This window comes from Protomyctophum parallelum (assembly GCF_964188405.1).
Source record: "Protomyctophum parallelum genome assembly, chromosome: 1".
Taxonomy (NCBI): domain Eukaryota; kingdom Metazoa; phylum Chordata; class Actinopteri; order Myctophiformes; family Myctophidae; genus Protomyctophum; species Protomyctophum parallelum.
The window spans coordinates 9,978,829-10,003,828 of record NC_139697.1 but is presented as its reverse complement, the minus strand read 5'-3'; the positions used below and the strand labels follow the sequence as shown (position 1 = coordinate 10,003,828).

At 43.4% G+C, this 25,000-nt stretch overlaps 2 protein-coding genes across 4 annotated transcripts in view; one reads left to right on the top strand and one right to left on the bottom strand.

Moving 5' to 3' along the window:
* The window catches only part of LOC310872908 (focal adhesion kinase 1-like), an 84,890-nt gene that overhangs the window by 57,901 nt on the left and 1,989 nt on the right, over window positions 1-25,000 (bottom strand). For 2 of the 3 annotated variants that reach the window (XM_083785096.1, XM_083785099.1), the window contains exons 1-2: window positions 14,140-14,195; window positions 4,375-4,401 (exon numbers count right to left, since the gene is read on the bottom strand). In XM_083785096.1, coding sequence (XP_083641222.1) covers window positions 4,375-4,401; window positions 14,140-14,158 — 46 coding nt within the window. In that variant the 5' untranslated portion in view covers window positions 14,159-14,195. Of the gene's footprint in view, window positions 1-4,374; window positions 4,402-14,139; window positions 14,196-25,000 lie in introns of those variants that run through there. The other variant, XM_083785098.1, reaches the window with a different exon arrangement.
* The window catches only part of LOC310857060 (tubulin polyglutamylase TTLL11-like), a gene marked incomplete at both ends in the record, with an annotated part of 6,834 nt that continues 6,328 nt past the window's right edge, over window positions 24,495-25,000 (top strand). Inside the window, one exon of the mRNA XM_083762670.1 lies at window positions 24,495-24,511. Within this exon, the coding sequence (XP_083618796.1) occupies window positions 24,495-24,511 (17 nt within the window). The remainder of the gene's footprint in view (window positions 24,512-25,000) is intronic.

Below are 25,000 nucleotides of genomic sequence, written 5' to 3'. Positions count from 1 at the left end.
TTTGCTGTAAATCCACTGCAGGGGAAAAAAACAGAGATGAATCCTCAGAGATAATGAACTAATTATCTCCTTTGGTAGTTAGTCCACGGAATGTCCTCCGTCCTCGACCTCTACGTCCCCGACTGTCATTCTACGTGTGGGGAAAACAAACACCCGTCCTTAAATGTCCATCAACGTCTGTGTATCTCAGTGGAGCCACGACGTGATTCGACCGCCAGTGATAATCCACAGTCAAGTCTCAAGTTGGTCCAATTGTAACGCCCAGTTAGACAGCAATTAGATCAGAGAGACAAACCAAGCGAGAAATACAGATGCAGAAACAGAGAGAGAGAGAGTTGGCATCAATTACTCTACCCAGTGAACAAGAACCAGAGAGAGAGAGAGAGAGAGAGAGAGAGAGAGAGAGAGAGAGAGAAGCCAGTCAGAAAGTTTGCTTCTTCACTGGGAACGACCGAGAAGGGAGAGTGAGAGGAACAACCAGAGGAAGACAGGGAGCCGCTATGCACATGGACAGAGAGAGAGAGAGAGAGAGAGAGAGAGAGAGAGAGAGAGAGAGAGGGGGGGAGAGAGCAATTGTTTCAGATTGAATGGGAGGAAGGGAGAACAGGATCGTCCACCAGAGAGGAGCACAGCAGAGAATCATATGGGAGAGAGTGACAGAAAGAGAGAGAGAGAGAGAGAGCGAGCAGAGGAGGGTGGAGTTAGATTTGATTAATATGCTAATCTGCTCCAGAGAGAGCTCCTCCCACTGTTGCTTATGAGACAGACCTCAGGGTCAGAACAGCCCTGATATTACGCCAGCATCAGAACTAACTCCTGGTGGAGGAGAGAAGAGATCACAGCACAATAGCATTCTTCCATCCCCTCTATGCCAACGTAGTCATTGCCAGAGTCGTGCCAAGCATGTCAACTCACGACTGTGCCAAGCACTCCGCTGTCGAGATCTTTATCAAGCTCTTTTCACACATTCTTACCCCTCTTCAACCTGCTCTTCGGGGACAACATTTTGATTGACAGCTCTAATATAGCGCTGCCTGGTGGAGAGGGGCCACGCTGGGGGGCGGTCTCCGAGGTAACCGGCATACAATGTTCCGTCAGTAGATACGGAACTGATTCAAAGAGGCCAGAGATGACCCCGAGATGATACACATCGTATTTGCTTCAACACTGCTACCATGTTTGCATTGGTCGTACATCTACTCTGCCATGTTTACGAGCCGATGCTGTACCATCGCTCACACTGTGAGTGGCGTTCAAAGTGTCTTTGGGGAAAATATGTGATAAATAGCACCTTACTGATATAGTGTTTGTTCAGTAACATGAGTCTCCATCTCTCTACAGCTCCTCATTAAACAGAAGAGAATTCATAATTGCATATGTTTTGTTTTGAGACGGAGTTGGCCCTGTGGCTTGGAGTTAAGTTAACCGGTCATTGAGACAATTTACAATTTAGGCATTTAGCAGATGTTCTTAATCCAGAGCGATTTACAGTAAGCAAAAATAAGAAGAACATGCTAATGCATCAAATACATATAAATAGTCATGAATCATACGTGAGCTAAGAACCGAACAGTGGAGTATCTATATAATTAAACTATGTCTATACACGATAGAGTGCTATGTCTACATAAAATGCTATTTAAGTTACATAAGTTGAGCCTATGCATACGCCTGTAAGGTCGTCGAGGCTAGGGCAAGTGCCACAGCAAGTGCTATGGAGTTTAATGAAATACCACTATTGGAGTAAATGAGCCAGTGTTGTCTACAGAGACAGAGCTGCAAAACAGCATGGAGCTCATTGAAATCCAGGTTCTTTAAATGGCAAAGAGAAAGCTAACCTGGGAATATTATGGGTTATGAGTCTGAATCTATCATGGTTGAAGGAGCATTCAGTGATTCGGGTGATTTGGAAAACCCCCTGGTCCCGCCCCGGTAACAAGATGTGCACATGCACGCACTACAGTGGGGACTCACACACAACAGGCCAACAGCACCCACTCGATCATGATTGGAGGAAGGCCCCTCTCATCCTGATTGGATGAAGGCTGGCTAACCCTAGCCAAAAACAAAACCTAAGGTTTTTTGATCCCAGGGGCTAACTGGGGACATGGAGGAACTCCTTATATGGTCAGCACACTCTATAGTAGGGAGGATAAAAATATATATATATATATATATATATATATATATATATATATATATATATATATATTTCCATTCGGGTCCCATACATTCATTCAAAACACAACAATGACATCAGCAATGATATATCTCAAACATAATTAAATCTGGGTACACGTTGGAATAGAAATAAATTGGGTAAACAAAAAGGGGGGGGGGATAAAGAGGTGGGGCAGTGGTGGGGTTTGTATAGGAAGGGGGCGGGGAAGCACAAATATATATAAAATACTGGTATCTAAATACTGAATCGAGCATCTTAAAAAACTGTCTGGGGTGTTTGCAAAAGCCTGAGTAGATAATGATTTTCTTTTTACTTGTGAAATATCCCTTTAATACTCACTCGCTAGTCTGCTTATTAACCACTAATATAACAGCATTGTGTGTGTGTGTGTGTGTGTGTGTGTGTGTGTGTGTGTGTGTGTGTGTGTGTGTGTGTGTGTGTGTGTGTGTGTGTGTGTGTGTGTGTGTGTGTGTGCGCGCGTTCATAAGTGTGTGCATATGGTGAATCTGTGCGTGTGTGTCCAGAGCACTATCCAGATGCCAGCTGCCCTTAATCAAAATTGACATTTATATGGCTCAACACATCAGAGTCAGCTGAATGGACCTCAATGAGTTACCACACACACACACACACACAAACACACGCACGCGCACACACACACGTGACTATTAACTGTTATCTTATTTGCCAGACACAGCCTCACTAAACCACAAAATCAAAAATGTGAGCGCTGTTTCTATTCCTGTGTACGTGTATATATGTGTGTGTGTGTGTGTGTGGGGGGGGGGGGGGCTGTGTGTACTTCCTATACAACATATCCCCTCAATCTCAATCTCGGGCTCTAGCCATTGTCATGAAAATTTGGTGGGAGTCGAGATTTTACACGCCTGTGTGTGTGTCTGTGTGTCTGTGTGCATGCGTGCGTGCGCGCGTGCGTGCGTGCGTGCGTGCGTGCGCGCGTGCGTGCGTGCGCGCGTGCGGGCTATTGAAAGCCCTTTGTCATTTGGCCGGATGTGGTTGTGAATGGGAAGAGCTCTATTGGGACTGAGCCAACAGTCAGTCAGTCTGTCGTCACAGAGCAATGTATAGCCAGTGTGACCAGTGAGGGACATCAACACCACCCTCTGACAGATGCAGGTACTACCCGAGACAATCCATCATAGTTACTTATTATCATGGATTAGTGGCCTCATTAAAGGTATATTCAGTGATTTCACTTAATTCAAATATCACTTATTTTTTTGTTTTGTTGTGATAATCCTCCCTACTATAGAGTGTGCTGGCCATATAAGGAGTTCCTCCCTGTCCCCAGTTAACCCCTGGGGGTCAAAAAACCTTTTTGACTCTATATCTTGATTGGACGAAAGGCTGGGTCCCACAGCCAAAAACGAAACCTAAGGTTTTTTGAGTGAAATCACTGAATATACCTTTAATTATCAAAGAAGGACGATTATACAAATGCCTTCTTCAATCAGTAGTTCTACATTGTTTTTATTACATTTTTCGTGCCAAGGACCCCCAAAATTATGTCTCTGCTGTCAGGAAGAAACCACCTAAACTCCAAAATGTTCACTTTTCAGGAAATGAAAAATACAAATATTTACTTGCATGAGAGGGGGAGAGGTGGTGGAGTTAGTTGCTTTAGCAGACAGTTTGAGGGTCCAATGGAGTTAAGAGGTTTTGTCCGAAGCGCTATTTATTGGTTCAATGTTTTTTTAACCAATACACTACAGACCTAAAAGGTGTCCAATAGCACTGATTTATTTCTCCGACAGCAACGATATGTATTTGGCAGCGGACCCTCCAACAGACAATGTTTTGTGCCAGGGGCAGGAAACCACCGGAAGATAAGGTTTGAATCTAAATGATTCCAAAAACACTTTCAAGATTGTTCAAAACATTTTCAAAAATAGCAGATGTACAAGCTTGTGACACAGTGTGAGCTTGTACTGTATATCTGCTATTTTTGAGAACCACTATTCTAAACCACAGTTTTTTCTGAAAAGCGTACAGTATGTTGCTCAAATAAAAAAATTTGTTTTAATGGGTTAAATATTGTTTAGCCATGTCTGTATTTTTTGAAATTCATGAGTCATGAGCTTCAGATGACAACACAGTGTGTGAACTTTGAAGTGTGTGAGATACTTCCCGAAAGCCCCAATATTTGAACGACATGAAGGCCAGCCACTCACCTGTGTAGTAGGCAATCCTGGAAATATCTAAAAGACAAACAAATAGAGAGAGAGATTAGATATAGATGTGACTTCATCAATGTGTAACTATAGAATGCTTCCTTCCTTGACATAGACGGACAGCTATTATATACAGTGTTCAATAGTCTGATAATCCCACAGTGCCCTTCGAGCATACTTTTTGCCTAATTCAATTTATTTTTAATGATTTTTTGGGGGCTTTTTGCCTTCATTGATAGTGGAAAGTGGAGACAGACAGGAAATGAGGGGAGAGAGACGGGGAGTGACATACAGCTAAGTTTGTCAGGAACTGGACTGGGATGCAGGCATTAAGAGCCTAGGTGCCCGGACCGCTACACACATAAAGCATCAAAAAGCTGATCTGCAAGCTCAAAACGCAGTGCGAAGCAATGTGTTTTGAGCTTGTGGATCTGATACTTTTGATGCTTTTTTTGCCATTTTATATTTTGAATCTTGAAAAGTAACAAACAGTTTTATACATAAGGTTTCCACCCGACAGAGTGTCCCATATTGGATGTTAAACAATATAGAGTGAAATAAAAACTGCCAGCCCACATCTCCAGCATGCTTTCTGTTACAGTTCGGTACAGTTTCTTGCATAGGCTAGTCTGTTGTCTGTTCCCTGCAAATTACGTCAAACACTGGACTAAGTCCTGTATACTATAGCTCCCCATCTCCCACAGGAAGTATATAGAAACCCGAGACCCTATGACAGCAGCACAGATGAATTATGATATATGACTTCCCACTGATAGGGGAGCAGATAGGACCAGGTCAACGAGCTAAGTGCCTAAGTGCCTTAGACACGCTGGTTTATGCAGAGTTGCAGACATAGTGGCGAAATTACACACACACATAGTATAGAGGTCAAGGGGATGAGTGCCTTTCACACTCATAGTATGTACAGTTGTACACAGAAAACGTGTAACACACACACACACACACACACACACACACACACACACACACACACACACACACCCTGATGAGGGCAGGGACAGCCTGTCAGCTGATGCTAATGATGTCATGTCCATTAGCAAACCGCACGCACACCTCTAACCACAAAGGAAATGCCATGGAGGTGACACATCAGTGCTGTAGCCTAGGGTTATTCAGCCGATATATATACCATAATTATTCTGTGCGTATAGGCTTATTAGGCTATACACTCGCGTGTGGTCAGTGGATGAAATGATTAGCAGCAGACACAGGTGTCGGCGCAATGAAAATAGCCGATTTACAAGCTCACAACACGCCGGGCCCACATATTTCACTTCGACTCATGTGCATGCCATGCTATTTTTTTAATCAAATCTGACTTTTACTTTAGTATCTATAATGGACTTTGTCTCTACCCTGCTATAAGTCACTAGACATCCGCGTGCAAAGCCTGTACCTCCCCTCAGTACATGTACAAAATAACATATAAAGTGCTGACCGTGTAACCGCGGATGTTAACTCGACATTCGGAACCTGTGTGCACTGTACAGTATGTAATGTATTAGTCCGTAATGTTCAATGTGTCAGTCACGTGCTAAAGGAGCTCCCCTTAGCATATCTATTGAACAGAGTCACACACAACACAACTGTAAACTTGGATTGTGAGCACAAACTTCTAAATGTTCCTCTTTTGAAATGAATAAGGAACCCACACGGAAGCAGTAGTATTAGAATAAATTGATCTTTTATGTCATGCTAAGTGTCTAAATTGACCAGCACTAAAGTGACCCAGTGCTATGAAATGATGATGGTGATTGGTGATGGGGTCAACGTAATGACATTTAGATAGAGAGACCCAGGCCACTCACACCATCTGTCACTGATTTACTAAGAGACTTCCGGAAACTTTACTGTCTCCGTCTGGCGTCTGTCTGTGTCCCATCTACTTTAACAAATCAATGCATCCATCCATCCATCCATCCTTCCATCAGCCTGTGTGTTTTCTAAGAGTTTAGTAATGAGTTCCTGGGGTTCCATTCTTCAGTCAATTTGGTTACTCTGCTGTTTGAGCCTCCGGGCATTGCAGGGAGTGTTTATATCACTATAGCCTATTAAGAAGAATTTACATACAGGATTTTACTTTTATTATTGCAATGCAAGACTGACAATTTAACATATTTATTTTAAACTAAAAAAGGCCCAAAAATATATTTAAAAAAAACAAGCCTACCAGTGACATCATCGTTACAATTCCCACAAGAACAAAGGCTTCTATTTCAGCATGCCAACTTTCCAGGGATAGAAAGCCTGCGGTTTCTATTAGCATTGGATTCCCCATTAGTGACATCGTAGGCAGGTTTATGAACTGTCCACAGTCTACGAATTAGACTTTTTAATTGATGTTGATAATGGTGTGATGAAATGTTCTCCCCCCACCCTTTTTTACATTGTTGTGTTTTTGTTTTGTAATCTCGGCACCGCTGAAAAAGAGGGTCCAGCCCTCAGTGTGTTCTCCGAGAAGTAAATAAAGGTTGAAATGAGATGAAATGAAAGTATGAGGTGAACCACCCACTAGAGTGTCAGTAGTAGAACCATGCTAATTGCTAGCTAGCCTGCCAAGCTGCCTACATGACCCATATGTGAGAGGCGCATGGGTCACACACACACACACACACACACACACACACACACACACACACACACACACACACACACACAGTCGAATGGCCCCAAAACACCTGCTCCTCAAGCTGGTTCAGCATGTACAAACTCAAGAAGAGGAGAGGAGAGGAGAGGAGAGGAGAGGAGAGGAGAGGAGAGGAGAGGACAGGAGAGGACAGGACAGGACACTAGGAGAGGTGAGGAGACTAGGAGAGGAGAGAATCAAACCAATACCACAAGCCAGCACACAGCTTTTGCAGACAGACAGAAACTCACTCACAGGAGTCTCTATGTCTGTATACGGTGTATAATTGTGCCATAATTTAAAGTCTGCGATCATAAGTTAGAACAATAAGGAGGCTGTGTGTGTGTGTGTGTGTGTGTGTGTGTGTGTTAAGGCTGTACCCTAGCCCTGTTTTTAGGACTCGAACTTCGGCAGGAATTTTCGAGCGAACATCCGAACCATTTGTTTCAAATTAATTAATTAGATTATTTTCCTATTTTTTCTTCATTTTTATATTTTTTGTTGTTGCTGCGCAGCAGTTGAGAATGCAACTATGCATTCCTTTAAGCAACACAACTTCTGCAGCTGCATCCATATGTTTAGAATTTGCATCAATGATCAAATCCCAATAATAAAAAATAAACTTTATTTTGTAAACAACGAAACTGAAGGAGCAGCTGCGCTATCGGCTAGTTAAACACAAGTTCAAATCATTCAGAGCCTGGTACACATCAGCAGGTGTTTCTACACGCACGCACACACACACACACACACACTGACAGAGTGTGTGTGTGTGTGTGTGTGTGTGTGTGTGTGTGTGTGTGCGTGTGCGTGTGCGTGTGCGTGTGCGTGCCTCATACATCTAGATTCTAGCCAGACGACAACATAACACATACATCTGGGGGAGTCCAAATTCAATAGTATTGGCCAGATTTTGAGAGAGAAACAAGCAGCCAGATCTATGAAAACAAGCCCAAAAGCAGCGACTAGAGGCCGTGTGAGCACTATAAACCTACGGTGTACACCGTGGCTAATTGAAAATAGCATCTTTCTACTAAGTACAATATTACAACTTGAGCGTTCTTGAGCTTGTAGATCTGCATTATTTAAATAGATAGATAACACCAGACGTGTCAGTAAGCAGAGATCTCTGCTTGTCTGTCTACGGGAGACCACCTTTCCCTGGGAAGTGCATGGAAATGAACGACAAAACACAAGAGACAAGTGATTATTAGTTACGGCAGCAGTAGAGAGAATGGCAGTGCAAAATGCGAATAGCAGCCGGAGACTGGAGTCTAAAACTAAGTAATGCTGCGTTTCTACTAAGGTTGCTGCTTGATGTATTTGTATTCTGCTTTCATTTATCCGTTGTGAAGCACTTTGGTCAACCTTGGTTGTGTTATAATGTGCTATATAAATAAAGGCTGATTTGATAAAGGCTGAAGGTTGGATGATGTGCCAAAATATTATAACTCGGCGGTCGGAGCTTAAATGTGAAAACAGCTCCACGTTAAAACGGACAGATTGACTGACATCACCATCCTTAGAGCCCTGCAGCCTCAAGCGGGTATACAAGGTGTGCATTCATTCGCTACTAGTCAGTGAAATGAAATCCCAGAGAGATTCCTTGAGGGGATTAATTAGTAATGAATGTGTGTGTGTGTGTGTGTGTGTGTGTGTGTGTGTGTGTGTGTGTGTGTGTGTGTGTGTGTGTGTGTGTGTGTGTGTGTGTGTGTGTGTGTGTGTGTGTGTGTGTACTGTACATTAAACTACAGTAGCATGTTTACTTGCCCAAAGCCTGTAGCAAGCACGGCTCCTGAATCAGACCAATCTCATTTTTCAAAAGGAGGAGAGGAGATGAAAGGAGAAGAGAGGATCGGTGTCCTCAGGGATAGTTGTCAGATATTCTGCTTTGCTGATTTGTAGCTGATGGTTAACTTTATATTGAAGCAAGTGTGTGTGTGTGTGTGTGTGTGTGTGTGTGTGTGTGTGTGTGTGTGTGTGTGTGTGTGTGTGTGTGTGTGTGTGTGTGTGCACAACTGTGCGAGCGTTCTTTGGACAAAGGGGTGTTACTAGAGCACGTATGTGCAACATCTGGCACACGCACGCACACACACACACGCACATACACACACACACGTACCTTGAACACCTGCCAGTGAGTCTCACACAAACGCATAGATGAACACAAACACAACAAGCATGCATACAGGCGGACAGACAAGCTCACGGCATATAAAACATGCAGGAACAAAAAACAAACAGACACATGTGCCTAGTCCACACGCATCATATAAAACATGTACGAACAAACAACAAACGGACACATGTGCCTAGTCCACACGCATCAACAGGCCACACATGTGCCGTGCCATGCTCAGTAGGAGTAGGAAACCTTGTATGTCCAAAACCGTTAAATGTATTGTTTGACCCGTTAAGACCGGGAACACATCTCTGTGTCGCCTTTTTAAACCACTTTAATTACTAGAATTTCGCGGCCGCTTTGCGGCCGCTCATCCCAGAGTTACTTTGCCGTGCACTATGGGAAGAAGGAAATTGCGGGAGTTGACACGGATGGGTTATTAGTTATTATTATGTGTCCTTATTAGTGTAGTGTAGTGTAGTCAACACCTTATGGCTCATACACACTGCCCGGTATTTGCTCTGATTATGCTGTCGGGGAGCATTTTTGGCGCTGGCCGACAAAACCCCTGATCTGACGTTACTGGTAGATCGTGATCTACCTTTTGGGCACCGCTTAACTCAACCTTTTTTGTCCCAGGGCACACTTTTCATAGCCTAAAAATCTCGGGGCACACCTAGATATACGGTTTGTGTACACTGTATATATACCGGTGTGTATATATAGTAAATATATATATTATATATATATAATATCTTTTCATCTTTTCATTGGCTAGTGGCACATCTTTTGCGCCACGTGACAACTTCTCCAATATAGAATAGATTTTTTATTTATTTTTTTTAAGAAAACTGTCATGATTTAGAAGACATTTGGGGTTGCATCTCGAGGCGTTGCGAGGTTGTACTGTTAGATCTGCCGTTTTTGCTAATTTTCACTTCACTTCACTCAACACTGAAGGAGGGCATTGATTTTCAACAAAGCGTATAAAAATGAAATATGGTGATGCAAGGTTTCTGCCCGCCAGAGATGACACTGATGCCAGATGCCGACGAAAGTAAAAAAATAAGGTCAGGCGAATAATGCATGAATGCTCGATTGCTCACACATATTTCACGAGCGCCTAAATGGCAACCATGTACAGACCAACTTACTGAAGTGGTTCAGGTGTGGTGGTTAATGTCAGGGCTTATTGGAGCAGTATGCATGTTAATGTTCTGTAACTGTAGCATTCTGAACACATACTATGTATAATTTAACAATACAGGACAAATGGATTAGCTGAATGGATCACCCGCCCAGGCCACCCTTCCTTTTCTCCAGTGTTTTTTTTTTTTTCCTGTAATGATATGATATTGGGTTTTTTTTTTTGTTAATTTGATGAAATTGAATTTTTGGTTGTTATTCTTCATGTCATGTCTATGAATTGATTGCATAGAGCCTAAATAGAAAAAAGACCTCAAGAACTTTTTTTGGTGGCATCTCTTTTGGATAGCACCTGACTGACAGTCAGTCACTCATATTTGATACAGTCTGTTTCTAGCGAAAATGTTAATAATTCGGCGGCAGTAACATTAGCGTTTTCTCTCAGTCAGGTGATTCTTTATATCCATATAAGTCAAACCGCAGGGATCATTTGTTTATTTTTGGAATACAGTTCCAATTTCTTATTTAACGCAATATGAAGTTGAATTAGGGGGGGGGAGGCGGAAGGTCCCTTCCATCAGTGAAGAGAAACAGAGTGTGGGCCTTGTTGGCTCGGCTATGAGAATAAACTTGTAGTGTAAAATGAAGAGAGCCTATAGTCTGGGAATAGGCTATAGCCGCTATATGCATGCAGAATAACTCTTCCCTACCGATGATACTAATTGTCTCCACCATGCTGAAGGCATGGGGAGAGTTAGCCCCATATGTGAACTCTCCCTACGCTCATTCTGTAGCTCCGAGATGAGGTCACACCCTGGGCCCCTCCCACCGCGGTTCAGAAACGGCGCATGTTTCCACAAGGAACGATTCTTACTTTTTCTGCACAATGAATCCAGGCCCATTTTGCAAAACACATTTCTTTATATTACTAGCACAGATTGTATCCATACATCACGCATATCGGTATACACTATCTCTATTAGGGATGCACCGATCCGGCTTTTTGGCATTCGATACCGATTTCGATACATGGGGGTCCAGTATCTGCCGATACAGAGTACCGATCCGATACCCCCCACAAAGAAACGTAATAACCTATTAAGCTGTATGCCTCACTGTGTGGAGTCTGGAATCATTATTTTGTGTAAGGCAACATCAAGGCTTGACTTAAACATTACTTTCCCAACTTTGTAAAACAAAATGTAACAAACACAGATATAAATGCACTGAATTATTTATTAAATAACTGTGCAACAATTAGACCAGGTTAATGTGTGCGCAGGCTAGCCTGGCTGCATTCCACATGTTATACTGTCAATACTACACTGCTGTGTCACAGAGGAGGTAGAGTTGTTTTCATACTGTAATTACACATAATTATCGGATCGGATCGGATAATGGATCGGCCACCGATCCGATACCCGATCTAGAATTTTAGCCTGGATCGGCGCCGATCTCAGATACGAGTATCGGATCGGTGCATCCCTAATCTCTATATCGTGATCAACACAGATCTGTTTCATCTTTCATATTCCATCCTGATTGGCTACGGCTATTGGATCTAAAGTTTGCACGACTGGCCCTAGAACAAAATGGGTCAAATCATGAACACAGACAGTGTGCGATTTCCGTGAAATTACGCATGCACATTCCCACTATGCCGAGGAAGAAATGCCACTTAAATTATTTCACATCAGCCTCATGGTAGCACTATAACAGGCCAAATTGTTTTACCTATAACTGCACCGATCTGTGTACAACTTTGTATGCGCACCTAGAGGCCCTGCATTTTTCACATCTGCCTGTTATAGCGCCACCATGAAACCGATGTTTGCAAAACACATTTCTTTACATTACTCATACAGATTGTATCCATACATCACGCAAATCGGTATACAACACTATCTATCACAAACACTCGTATCTCCTAACCTGTGCCCCAAGGGGCACTTCTTCTAGTTAAGGCTCTGTTCCATTTAGTGTGCAGTGGGTTCTCAAACTTTTTTTTATTCATGGGTACATTAGGTTCCATTTGTACACTCTCAGAGTTACACACCTGTACGGGGCCCATTTGGAACCCACTCAAGGACACTTTGGGACCCACTGGGGCGTTTCCAGTGAGCCAACACGCACAATAGCAGAACCCTGACTCTGTTTGACCAGAATGGAACAGAGCCTATATTAATTAGTATCATCGGTAACACCTGTGAAGGAATTGGTGAAGGGACCCAAGTTCTTTCCAAAATGTAGTGTGTGCATAGAGGCTCATATCATTGAACCTATGTAGCCTCCTCGTTGCACAAAGGTTTCTCCAACACCCTGCTGCCATGCCACCTGTCCTGCAGAGGATTCAGAACGGTGTCTGGTCATTTCAATCTGTCCGTTAACCCATTTTGGACTGAGTTCGATTAAAAAAATGCTTCTAAATCCTAACCTCTTTCTGAAAAACCCATGTTTCTATGTCAGTGGTGCTCAACCTTTTTCATGTCAAGGACCCCCAGAATTATCTCTATTGGGCCACGGACCCCCATCTCAAAATATGTAGTTCCAGGGACCCCACAGAAGCAAATATTTTAGTTAAAAATGTTATATATTAAATTATTTGCGCAACATTTTAACGATTAAAAAAAAATAGCAGACCTATTATTTTTTACCTGCTATTTTTCAATAGCTAAAGTATAACATGATGCTTAAAACACCAATAGGGGTTCCCGCCCCAAAATGGGTTAATGAAGAACAGTAATTAAGCCTGATTTATACTTTGTTGCAGGCCGGTGTCTGGTCGTGCTCATAGCAGATCTACAAGCTCACACTTACTTCTAGATTACGCATTAGAAGTACAATATCAGTCACCAGAACCAAGGCCGTGTGCTTTCAATTGAATCTAACATGGACACACTCACACTCACACTCACACTCACACTCACACTCACACTCACACTCACACTCACACTCACACTCACACTCACACTCACACACACACACACACACACACACACACACACACACACACACACACACACACACACACACACACACACACACACACACACACCTCCTACTCAAATGCATACACACGGTGTATGAAGCTCTCCCGTCACAACCGTTCGCTGCAAGCTGCAGTCTCACTTCCCACTGACTCACCCACAGCCACACAGACACACATGCACAGCACGCACACACACACACAATATCCGAAACAACTATATTAATTACCTTCATTTCTGTGCCTCTTCACACACATTGTACAGACTGACGTGTGAACGTGCACGCATGCACGCACGCACACCATTAGAGAGTGACAGATGGCAATCTGCAGTGGGACGTCATTATGTAAGTCAGCAGGTCAATAGAGTACAGCAGAGAGCATAGCACAGCCGTACTGTTACTACAGAATGAAATAGAATAAAGTGTTTTGATCAACTGGAGCTGCTTAACAACAATATTATTTACTGTATGAACTTTGAGTCTGCATATCGCTGGTGGTTTCCAACTAGGCCGACCACATTTGGTCTGGATCTGGATCATGAACTGAAATCACTCCACTTCAATGCACACTAAAAAGGCAAACACATGGTATACACTATACAGTGACACACACACACACACACACACACACGGAAAGGGACACATACACAAATGTGCTCAGCTGTGCTTTGAAAATTCGGCACGCTGGTGCAGCTGCATTCATTCAACGCTCACATGTGTAACACCACATAAACACACACTGCTGCATACACACACACACACACACAAGTAATGTGGTTTCTGCACAAACACTACCCACAAAGTACACACAAACACACACTGACCGATAAACTATTTTATATTAAAAAAGAAAGATCCTTACCATAGTACAGTCCTTCCATTAAATATTCTTGTCAGAAGAGAAGAGAAGAGAAAAGAGAAGAGAAGAGAAGAGAAGAGAAGAGAAGAGAAGAGAAGAGAAGAGAAGAGAAGAGAAGAGAATCCCAAGGGTACAGAGCAGATACAAGGACCAGTCTCGTGGTGGCGTTCGTTGATAGATGCTGTGCGAGATAGTCAAGCCAACGTAGCGTTGATGGCTAACGCTGACTTTACCTCACTGGCCTGAGCCCTTCCTATACTACCAGCGCCACTACACTGAACACACACACACACACACACACACTACAGCACGCGACACGTGAGGGAGAGAGAGCACAGAGAGCACAGAGAGAGAGAGGGAGGCGTGTGCACATACAAGGGGGCAGCCTCCCTTGACAGAGAGGGGGATGGAGGACAGAATGAGAGAGGGAGAAGGAGGAGGGGGGAGGGGTGTCTTTGTGTCCCAGGAGAAGGAGGGGGGAGAGCAGAGTGCAGAGAGTAGATAACGGGACAGAGAGAGAGAAGATGATGAGAGGAAGAGGGAGACGGGGAGAGGAGAGGGTTAAAAAGACCAAACCACAGGGTGGAAAGAAGAGAGCAGCGGTGAAGGACACATGAAAGGAAGAGCAAAGAGAAGGCAGAGAGAGAGAGAGAGAGAGAGAGAGAGAGAGAGAGAGAGAGAGAGCGGGAGAGCAAGCAGGAGAGAGTTAAGAAGAATGGATCATGTTGAGTGTAAGTGTATATGTGTGTGCATGTTGCCTGCCTGAGGCTTTTCTGTTCCTCTGCTAGCCGCTACCCACAGAGCTCTTATAAGTCACTCCTCACCTTTAAAGAGAAACGCTGTCCTCACACCAGTCCTCCCACCATCCTTCTCAACTCATCAGTGCCATTTATAAGCCTTGTAAAAAAATCACACCTGTGTGAACCGAGTGGTGCAACTCCCCTCTCCCCCTGCCTCTCTCTCTATATATATATATATCTCTCTCTGTAATTAGCAGGCAACAGTGCAACACTATCTCTCTCTCTCTGTTTCTGGCACAACAGCGCCACTTTTGCCTCTACTGGTACTCATAGCTATATTTCCGTGCTCACATACACATACACACATTGCTGCGTATAGGAGTGGCTAGCACGGTAGCACCACTCAAAAATCACACTGTAAAATCTTCAGTGTTCATTTAACTACTTTGCTGTCTTCTTCAAAACACTCTCTCTCACCTCCCCCCCCCCCCCCCCGCCCCAGGACACAAGCTATTAAAAGGTCAAAGAAATGGCCAAACAGGACCCTGGTGACTCGACCAGATAATGTGCGTTCGTCCGGGTTTCAACATTTACACTACTGTACAGTGTTGATTTCGTCGACTAAATCTATGACGAAAAATTGTCAACTACCTTTTTTCACTGAGGCAATAAACCAAAATAAAAACTAAGCTATAATGACTAAACTAAGACTAAATATACTAACAATTTCTAGACTGAAATGTTAGGGAGGGACTAGTGGAGAAGAGATCAAGCAGAACTAAAAGACAAGTCATTTTATGCTTAGTTGCTGCGACACGTTGTGAGCTCGTAGATATGGCTACTTTCAGCATGCAACCGAGTGTAAAATCTGCCATTACAACTCCATCAAGGCCTGCCAATATACATCAAATGACTAAAATCTTATGATATTTAGTCAACTAAAATTAGCCTAACACTAACAAGACTCTGTATGAGGGATTACCAAGGGTGAGCCAGAAAATAGCAGCCAGGAGAATGAGACTAGCAGGACACTGCCAAAGGCATCATGAACTGCCAGCCAGAAAACTGGTGCTCTGGGAACCAACACAAGGGCATCGATCACGAGGACGCCCCACGCTAACATACGTGGATGTACTCAAGAGCGATGCAGGTGTGAAAAGTACCAACGAACTGGCCAGATGTATGGAGAATCGGGATGACTGGAAACGACGATGGAGGGCTCGTCTGAGGACGACCTAGAGAGAACACTAAAACATTTCAGATGACTAAACTATGACTAAAAATGAATGAAATTTCATTCCAAAGACTATGACTAAACTCAAATCTAAATTACTACAGTAACTCATGATGACCTCCCGGTATATCCCCTTTCATATGCTCATATGCTCCCTCAGGTGGAATGACGCCAACCTCCTGGGGATGTGTGTGTGTGTGTGTGTGTGTGTGTGTGTGTGTGTGTGTGTGTGTGTGTGTGTGTGTGTGTGTGTGTGTGTGTGTGTGTCCACTGGACAAAGAAACCAACCTGGGGTGAGAGGGTCTTCTCGGTGGCTGGCCGCCCCCCTCCCTGTGGAACTCACTCCCAGCTCACATCAAAGCCTTCGCCATGTTTAAAACCACACAAAAACAACTCGCATTCCTTTTCCTTTTTTAATCTATTTTTTCCCCAATTAAAGTTGTTTTTGTTGTTTATTTCTGAGAAAAGTGCTGCATAAATTGGATGCATTATTATTATAGGGTCGTGTCCATTCCTCAAACACTTTCCTCCCAAACAAGGTATCTCAAAAACTACTAAATGCCAAATGGATTGCCATTATTTTCTGGGCACTTTCATGCTCCCCCGGGAGAGAATGATAGATCTAATGATGTTGGTGACAGTCACGACTCATGGCCATGCCTCTAGTGCTGTCCCTAAAGGCCAATATTTCCACTTGCACACAGGATATCTTTAAATCTAAGTATAAGCCGTTAAAAAGGGAAAGCAAAATGCACTACCCATCACCAGACCACCACTTGCAACTGTTTTTAAATTGTATCATAGACTGCCAATTAAATGATTGCATTTGCAAAGTAAACATAGAATAAGTCAATCATTTTATTTAAAAGGTAACAGAATAACATAGAATAAGTAAATAGTTTAATTATAATAAACTAATATGCAAGATAAATTCTGAAAAATAATGCGATTATCATTTCTTTGTGTCATCCCTTACAATTCCACTTGTTTAATCTCTATCCTGATTTGATAAAATTGGTATTCCGACCTGATTTTTAACACTTATTTTAACCAAAGAAAATCACTTAGGGCCGATTCATAGAAATGATTTCGGCTCGTCAGAAATTTTCAGTAGCACCAAAGAGCCGACTTTAGGACGGTACCCGCCCCCCCCCCCGAACCTCAAATGACGTCACATTGTAGGCTCTACAGAGCCGAAACGACTTTTATTTGGCTCTAAAATAGCCTTACCCTACCTTTAAATTACTAATGTAATGACAGCACTTGATCCAGTGTACGGTACATATGTACATATAGTTGAGATTTCTGTCATTTTCTCAGTTCACATTGGCTCAGACTGGAAAAGACAAATGATTTGTGGTTTGTCAGAAAGTGTTGTTCCAAGTTCCCTTTCTTCGCCATCGCTGCGCAGCCGTTTCCAGATGAGACGGATACATTTTCCATTCAACATGATGAAAAGATGATTCTCTTCCCATTTAGCATGGACAATGTATGCCATAGTCTCTTCCCAAACTCAATCTCGGTACTGTTGTCTTGTCTACGGCATGTTGATTTGTGCTGTGGGCTCCCGATAGGATTTGGTTGGGGATTCACATTCAAACTAGCAACGATGAGTATGATATATCCCCCAGAGGAACAGTCAGCTCCCAAACTGTGGTGCGCGACATGAAAAGGCCCATGGCGGTGCTATGGTTTTATTTAAAATATATTAATCTATTATGCCAATATATGGCAAGCATATGCAGAATATAGCCTATGCTGCATATATATGCCATATTCATGTTAATATAGATGGATAAATAGGATTTTTTGTCTACTCTCTATATAGATTATGCAAAAAAAAGGTCTTGTGTCTGCTACAGTAGGTCAGGAGGTAACAGGGGGTGCATGGCCGCTGCCCCAGAAGAAAGCACTGGATGACACTTTCACAGAGTCTGAATGAGCAATGGTAGATAGATACACAGAGATGAATCCCATTCACAGACAGACAGACAGACCGACCGACCAGAGGTGCTGCTGAGTAGAAAAGCAGATTAATCAGGCCACTGGATTAGTGGGACCAAATCTGACAGACAGACAAACACACAATACGCTCTTAGAAGGCCAGTCCATCAGCTTCATCTTGATCTGTCTCCCTTTCCCTCTTTCTAGGCCGGGTATCCCTCTACTATCCACACCAGATCAGCTGGTGTGTTATTAGCACCCTCTAGAGGTAAGACTGTCACACTGACTGGGGGAGAAGCACATAAATGAGTAATATCACAATAGAGCACCGAAGTCTGACGTCACTTTCAGTAGAGGGCGTCTGTCCCCAGGTTCATGTATTTGTTTAGTTGCATTGAAATCCCCATTGAGGCGATTTGATATCGCCTCATATAACAACTGTGTTTGAAAAATAAACATGTCACCCCGGCCGCTTCACTCATATGGATATGAAGAATCAACTGACTGAGAGAAAACGCTAATGTTACTGCTGCTGAATTAGTTAGATTTTCGCTAGAAGCAGACTGTATCATATATGAGTGACTGACTGTTGCAAACGATACAGAGACACCTTCCCGACAATAACGCCGAGACAGCTTGTTTATTTTTGGACCACTACGCTTATAGTAGACGATATTAAGATCACCCCATGTTATTCTCCATAGAGAAATCACTTCCGCGAACCAGGGGAATCGTCGGGATGAGCGAGTTACGTCAGGACTTCGGTGCTCTATAAAACTGTCTCCATGCTCCCAACGCATCGCATTGTAACAAGTTGTAGCTCTGCAATGAAAAGAGCATTTAAAAAAAAAGGTTTGAACATTTTCGGCATGTCAGAAATAGTGACACGAGTTTGAAAGTTTATAAAAGAAATACAGTTCATCCTTCTTGATTCACGTCCCTTCGACACCACAAACATCAACTGAAAGCTTGCTTGGGCTGCTTCCCTCCCACATAGTAAGTTAACTGAGAATCAACAGTCGTCTTCTTCACTAATCTCAGATGCATCATGCCACCAGCCTGAACAGTCTTTACGACACCCTGCTAGTGTGTGTGTGTGTGTGTGTGTGTGTGTGTGTGTGTGTGTGTGTGTGTGTGTGTGCGCATGCGTGCGTGCGTACGTACGTGCGTGCGTGTGTGTGTGCGTGCGAGTGTTCACAAAAGCAGATTTGCTCTTGTTTCAGGCTATATTGGCAGCAGGTGTCAAGTAGGGTTTCCATGGATTAAAGCTAAATTAAATCTCACGACTGAAAATGTTTGTATGACCATGTCCTAATGTTATTAGTGAAACATTATGAAGGGAGCGACCCACACACACACACACACACACACACCTAAACAATTGACACAATATGTAAAATTATGATGTTTTAGTAATGTTCCTGCTGTTCTACATACTGACAACCAGGTGAAGAAATCAGATTGAGGCTTTATATTAATCTTTGCTTTCATATTAAATATCCGAGGCAAGATTTTATGGAACTTAATGAACACATTGCTAGTATGACCACTTCAAATGCCCTAATAATAAAATAATAACTGAAAATGTCCAATTTACAAGCTCTCAATGTGTGGCAGACGCATTGAGATTAGAGCTTGTATATTGTATTTTCTAAAGGCACATAGGACCGGCCTGGCCTGGGTACATCACATCTAAAGACATTCAAAGATTTTCACACTGCTGCGATGACGCCAGCATAATGTTCAGCCAGAACATAGCCATGGCGTCAAACTCAACGTTCGTCAAAGGTTTGGAGTGTCTGAGCAGTTTAGTCAACAGTTCATTAAAGTTAGAATTTAGAACTGGTGGAACAACCAGCGACAAAGGTCACTGTAAGAGAAAAGACAGAGAGAGAGAGGGACAGACAGACGGAGGGTGGGTTTAAATCAGACACTCAAGACTCACAAACAAACCGACAGGACAAAATGGGATTGATGGACAGTCTGACAGACACAGAGAGACAGAAACACAATGAGGCTGGCAGACAGACAGGCAGAGACTAGTTCACTGACCTATCCATTGTTGAAGGACCCGTTGTCACTGCAACGACTCTGATGACGACTAATCTGACACACACGCACAGTCGCACACACACTGTCTTACACACACACACACGTCGTACATACGCATGCACACACACACGCACGCACGCACACAGACAGACTAGCGTGCGTGCATGCGTGCTGTCATGCTTGTGGCCTGTTTCCAGGTGTTTTCCTGGACTCCATGATCTCTACACTGTGTGTGTGTGTGTGTGTGTGTGTGTGTGTGTGTGTGTGTGTGTGTGTGTGTGTGTGTGTGTGTGTGGGTGGAGTCGATACAAGCAGAAACCAATCACACACACACACACAGCATATCCAACTTGTGAATGAATGAATGAACAAATTAATGAACGAACGAACAAACGAGTCATTTTATTGAAAGACGAAAGACCTGTGATCAGGTGAATAGCCTGTATTAAAAACACCTAAAATGATACATGATACAGTTCACTTGAATTGAAAGCATCATTTATATGTTGTGTGTTATTGCAAATGTACCAATATGTTGTAGTTGATAGAGTGATATATTCTATACTTGGAGCCAAAGTGAAGGCTGAAGTGTGTTTTCAGTTGACTGTGGACTGGTCTGACGGAGGCTACTTATCAACGGCACAGTCAGCAGTTCCAGCTCCACTCTGGTCAAAGCAGCACCAACCGTGAGCTGCACAATTAATCAGAGTAAATCTAGTGCATTCAGCACTTCAGACAGCCAACTAAACAAGGTGCTGCACTGCATGCTGCTGTGCCCATTCAGAAACACTTTTATACCACGTTTGCTGAAACATCCGGTCTACAGTTCTAAATATCGGATTAGTCAGTTTCACTTTCACATGAGTTGTTCTCAACCTTTTTAGGCTGCATCGAGACCTTGTAGCATAAAAAGATGGACGCCCAGTCGCCCACAACATCCGTTCTGTCCTGTGTGTCACCCTCTGAATCGCCATCCATTTTTAGTTTGACTCGGTTCCGCAGATAAATATTTGGAAAATAGACGATTTACATGCTCACAACACCTGGCACTGCGAGGTGTTGCCCGTTTTTTTTAACGACCTAGTCATGATTGACTGCCGCCTAAACCAATGGGAGTCTGACCCCATACTCTGAAACGCCGCCAGCCAATCGCGTAGTAGCGGGCATACTCATGATTGTCTGCCTCCTAAAGCCCAACACACACCGGGTGTGCCGCGATGCGGCACATGCGTTGCCACGCAACAACGCCTGGAAAATAGAACAGTGGCGTATCGGAGCGTCAGGTGAGGCGTGAACACGCGTTGGACGCCGCCGGTGTGGGATAGGTTAATTGAAAATAACGGAGGCGGCTGTTTTGACGCGCGGCGTTCGCAGACGGTGTGTGTAGGGCTTAAGCTATGACAGGCGCACCTCGGAAGGGCCGATTCATACTCCTATTTTACCGCTGTTTCGGCGCTGTAGTGCCGAAATGATTTTGGCTCGTCAGATATTTTCAGTAGCACCGAAGAGCCAAGTTTAGGACCCCCCCCCCCCCCGACCCCCCCCCCCCCCGACCCCCCCCCCCCCCCAACCTCAAATGACGTCACATTGTAAGCACTACAGAGCCGAACCGACTTTTATTCGGCTCTAAAATGGGAGTATGAACCCGAAGTCTGCACCCAGACCACACTCTGCAACCATAGACATAGGGCGCGTTCGGAAATAGCGCACTGTGCGCACTGTGCACTAATAGGCGAGTGCGCTTCGTTGCGGTATTTCCGAACGCTTGTATCACCTGACAAATATGACTATGTCATCATTTCTTGTTTAAACAGCAATGTTGGACTTGTTGGTCATTCGTGCTCAGTGTAACACAGTGTGCACAGTGCAACATCCCAAGAGAGAAGAGATGACAGAGCGAGGGCAGGGTAGCTGGTCCACAGGTTAAAAACCCATCTCATTAGTCCCTAGTTCGCTGCATGAATGAATTACATTAGTCGTCTCAATCGCCTCCTCCAGTCTCTATGTCTCTCTCGCTCTCTATCTCAGTATGACAAAGCTCAACAATTGTTCCTTTCTTTCCTTCTCTCTGACTCACTGCTATGTAATTACCCAAGCTGTCCTCTCGAACACCACACACACACACACACACACACACACACACACACACACACACAGTAGTTCTCCAGCCAGAGTGTATGCGGTGTTGGCAGCAGCTAAAAAGCGAGATATCACATTAACAATATGTACCACTGTATTCTGATGTATATACCACATAACGCTAGTTGTGCTTTTTGACTGTGCGTATTATCTTCTGAATTACAAACATGCAGACAGAGTCAGTGTTGTCAGGAGTAATAACCGAGCAATAATAACATTGGGAGAGTTTTGACTGTTGATGCTGGTGGATAAAACTGGACACCATTCACTGGACTTGTTGCTGCCGTTCAAATCCAACTTGTGACGTCCATATAATTATGTCCATTATATATGTCCATTATATACAGTATGTTCATTATATATGACCATTATATATGTCCATTATATATGTCCATTATATATGTCCATATTGTCTTTCTGATGCAGCAGGAAAGAAAGGAGAGCCTGAAACTACCATCTGAACCAGTGGTTCCCAAAGTGGGGTCCGGGGACCCCCAGGGGTCCTTGAGGGAGTTCCAGGGGGTCCCCAGCTAAATGATAGTTTGGAACCAAATGGACCCTTATGGGTCTGTAACTCTGAGAGTGTACAAAATGGAACCAAATGGACCCGTTACACATAGGGTCCATTTGTATCAGAGTTAAATTAACATTGACGGGTTGAGAATCACTGCTAGAGCCGTAAAAATCTTCTCTTATGGGGGGTCCCTGGCATATCTTTTCAAATCCGGTCCACGGGCTAATTAGTGTCAATTTGGGGGTCCTTGACATGAAGAAGTTTGGGAACCACTGGTATAAACATTTGATGGTGTAGAGATACGAGGTACAGTAGAAACTGTGTTCCAGTTCCATTCATCACCGACTAGACACGCTAAACCAAGGATACAGCCTTCAGCCTGATTTATACTTGACTGTGTACCGAAAATAGCAGCTCTACAAGCTCACGTCGAGTCACACAGTGGTGTGGTGTGAGCTTGCAGATCTGCCATATCCGGTGCGAGACACCGGCATGCAACAAAAGTATAAAATAAAGTTCTGTAGTTACTAGTATTGCTGAGTGTGCATGTGTGTGTGTGTGTGTGTGTGTGTGTGTGTGTGTGTGTGTGTGTGTGTGTGTGTGTGTGTGTGTGTGTGCGTGCATGGGTGCGTGCGCTTGCGTAGTAGTACTGTATGTGTCCTACTTGTGTGGACCTTTCCTTTGATGTGCATTGTGTGTGTGTGTGTGTGTGTGTGTGTGTGTGTGTGTGTGTGTGTGTGTGTGTGTGTGTGTGTGTGTGTGTCTGTGCGTGTTCGCCCTTAGGACAGACGAGTCAAAGCAATGATGTAATTTCCTACCATTGTAGCAACTTTCAGATCCAATAGGCAGCAAGTACACTACAGTAGTACTATGCTAGAATGGTACCTCCTCCTCCATCTCCAAACGTGCACATTAACCAGACCAACCGTCCATTTATCCAGACAGCTTATTGAACCAGGACATGCACACGCAGGCACACAACAAATCAGACTCTATCGCAGGCACCGCAGCCTGTAAACTACTCTACTGCACTGTGAAAACCGTCATCATGTTGTATGTATTTTAAGATTTCACTGTCTCTGAAGTCCATGATCATCAATTTAGAACAGGGGAGGGCAGCGTTTTTCAGGGACATGATTACTTACTTAGAATAATACAAGCATATAATTTGTCAATAATGTAATAAAACCTTAACAAAATTAAATTAGCGTGAATTATAAAGTTAGAATGAATTGTGTGAAAGGTATATGCATACCAATGATGCCTACTATAATTAAATGGGTGCTTTTGCTTTCACCTTGTAGTATTTAATAGTCAATATTCCATATTCCTGTTGCAACAGATTCACAGACCAACAAAGAAAAGCTCAATGGCACAGACAGGATTCAATCGGATCAGTCTGATCATTGATCAACCACCTAAAGTTTCCTAAACCTGAATTTCTGTAACAAACAGTGTCACACAAAAATTGCAATAAATACCAGATTTTGGCTATTTAAACGAATTCAAAGACAAAAAGAAGACACACTATTTTGTCTTTACTAGAACACAATGTTGCCATCTGGAGCATTGGCTTATTGTTTTCTATCCATAGTACAGTACAGGCTCTTTACATTTCTGTCTAATAAAGTATTCAATCAATCATTCATTCACATGAACCATTATGCCCAGGAAGTATACTGTACTGTGCAAGGAAAGAACTACTGAAGGTGCAGCCGAGTACATTCACAAAATCATGGAGCACCAGAAGGCGTAGGTTCTCATACAAGACACAACATAGTACTGTAGTTCTCAGGGGTCTCATCCACCAGACCTCCACCATATGGCTGCCAATGATAGCAGAGACACACACATTCTTGCACAAACATAAACATTCAAAAACTGTTAGTGAGCAAGTGTAAATTACAGTACAGATTTCCAACTGGCCAAACTTTTATCTCCACACAACATAAACACACAGGTTCTCTCCCTCTCTCTCTCTCACACAGTACGTTCTGTGTGGCGTTGTTGGCGCTAAGAGGAAGAAGGCGTTTTCCTTTCAGCTCCTGAGGGACACAGCATGTTTTAGGATGTACAGTAAAAGCTCTGTGTGTGTGTGTGTGTGTGTGTGTGTGTGTGTGTGTGTGTGTGTGTGTGTGTGTGTTTACACACACAGGGGTCCACATCCTGAATGCAACCAATCCAGAAGCAAATGGAATTATGGACCTTCATCCAGCCTTCCTGTCCACACACACACACACA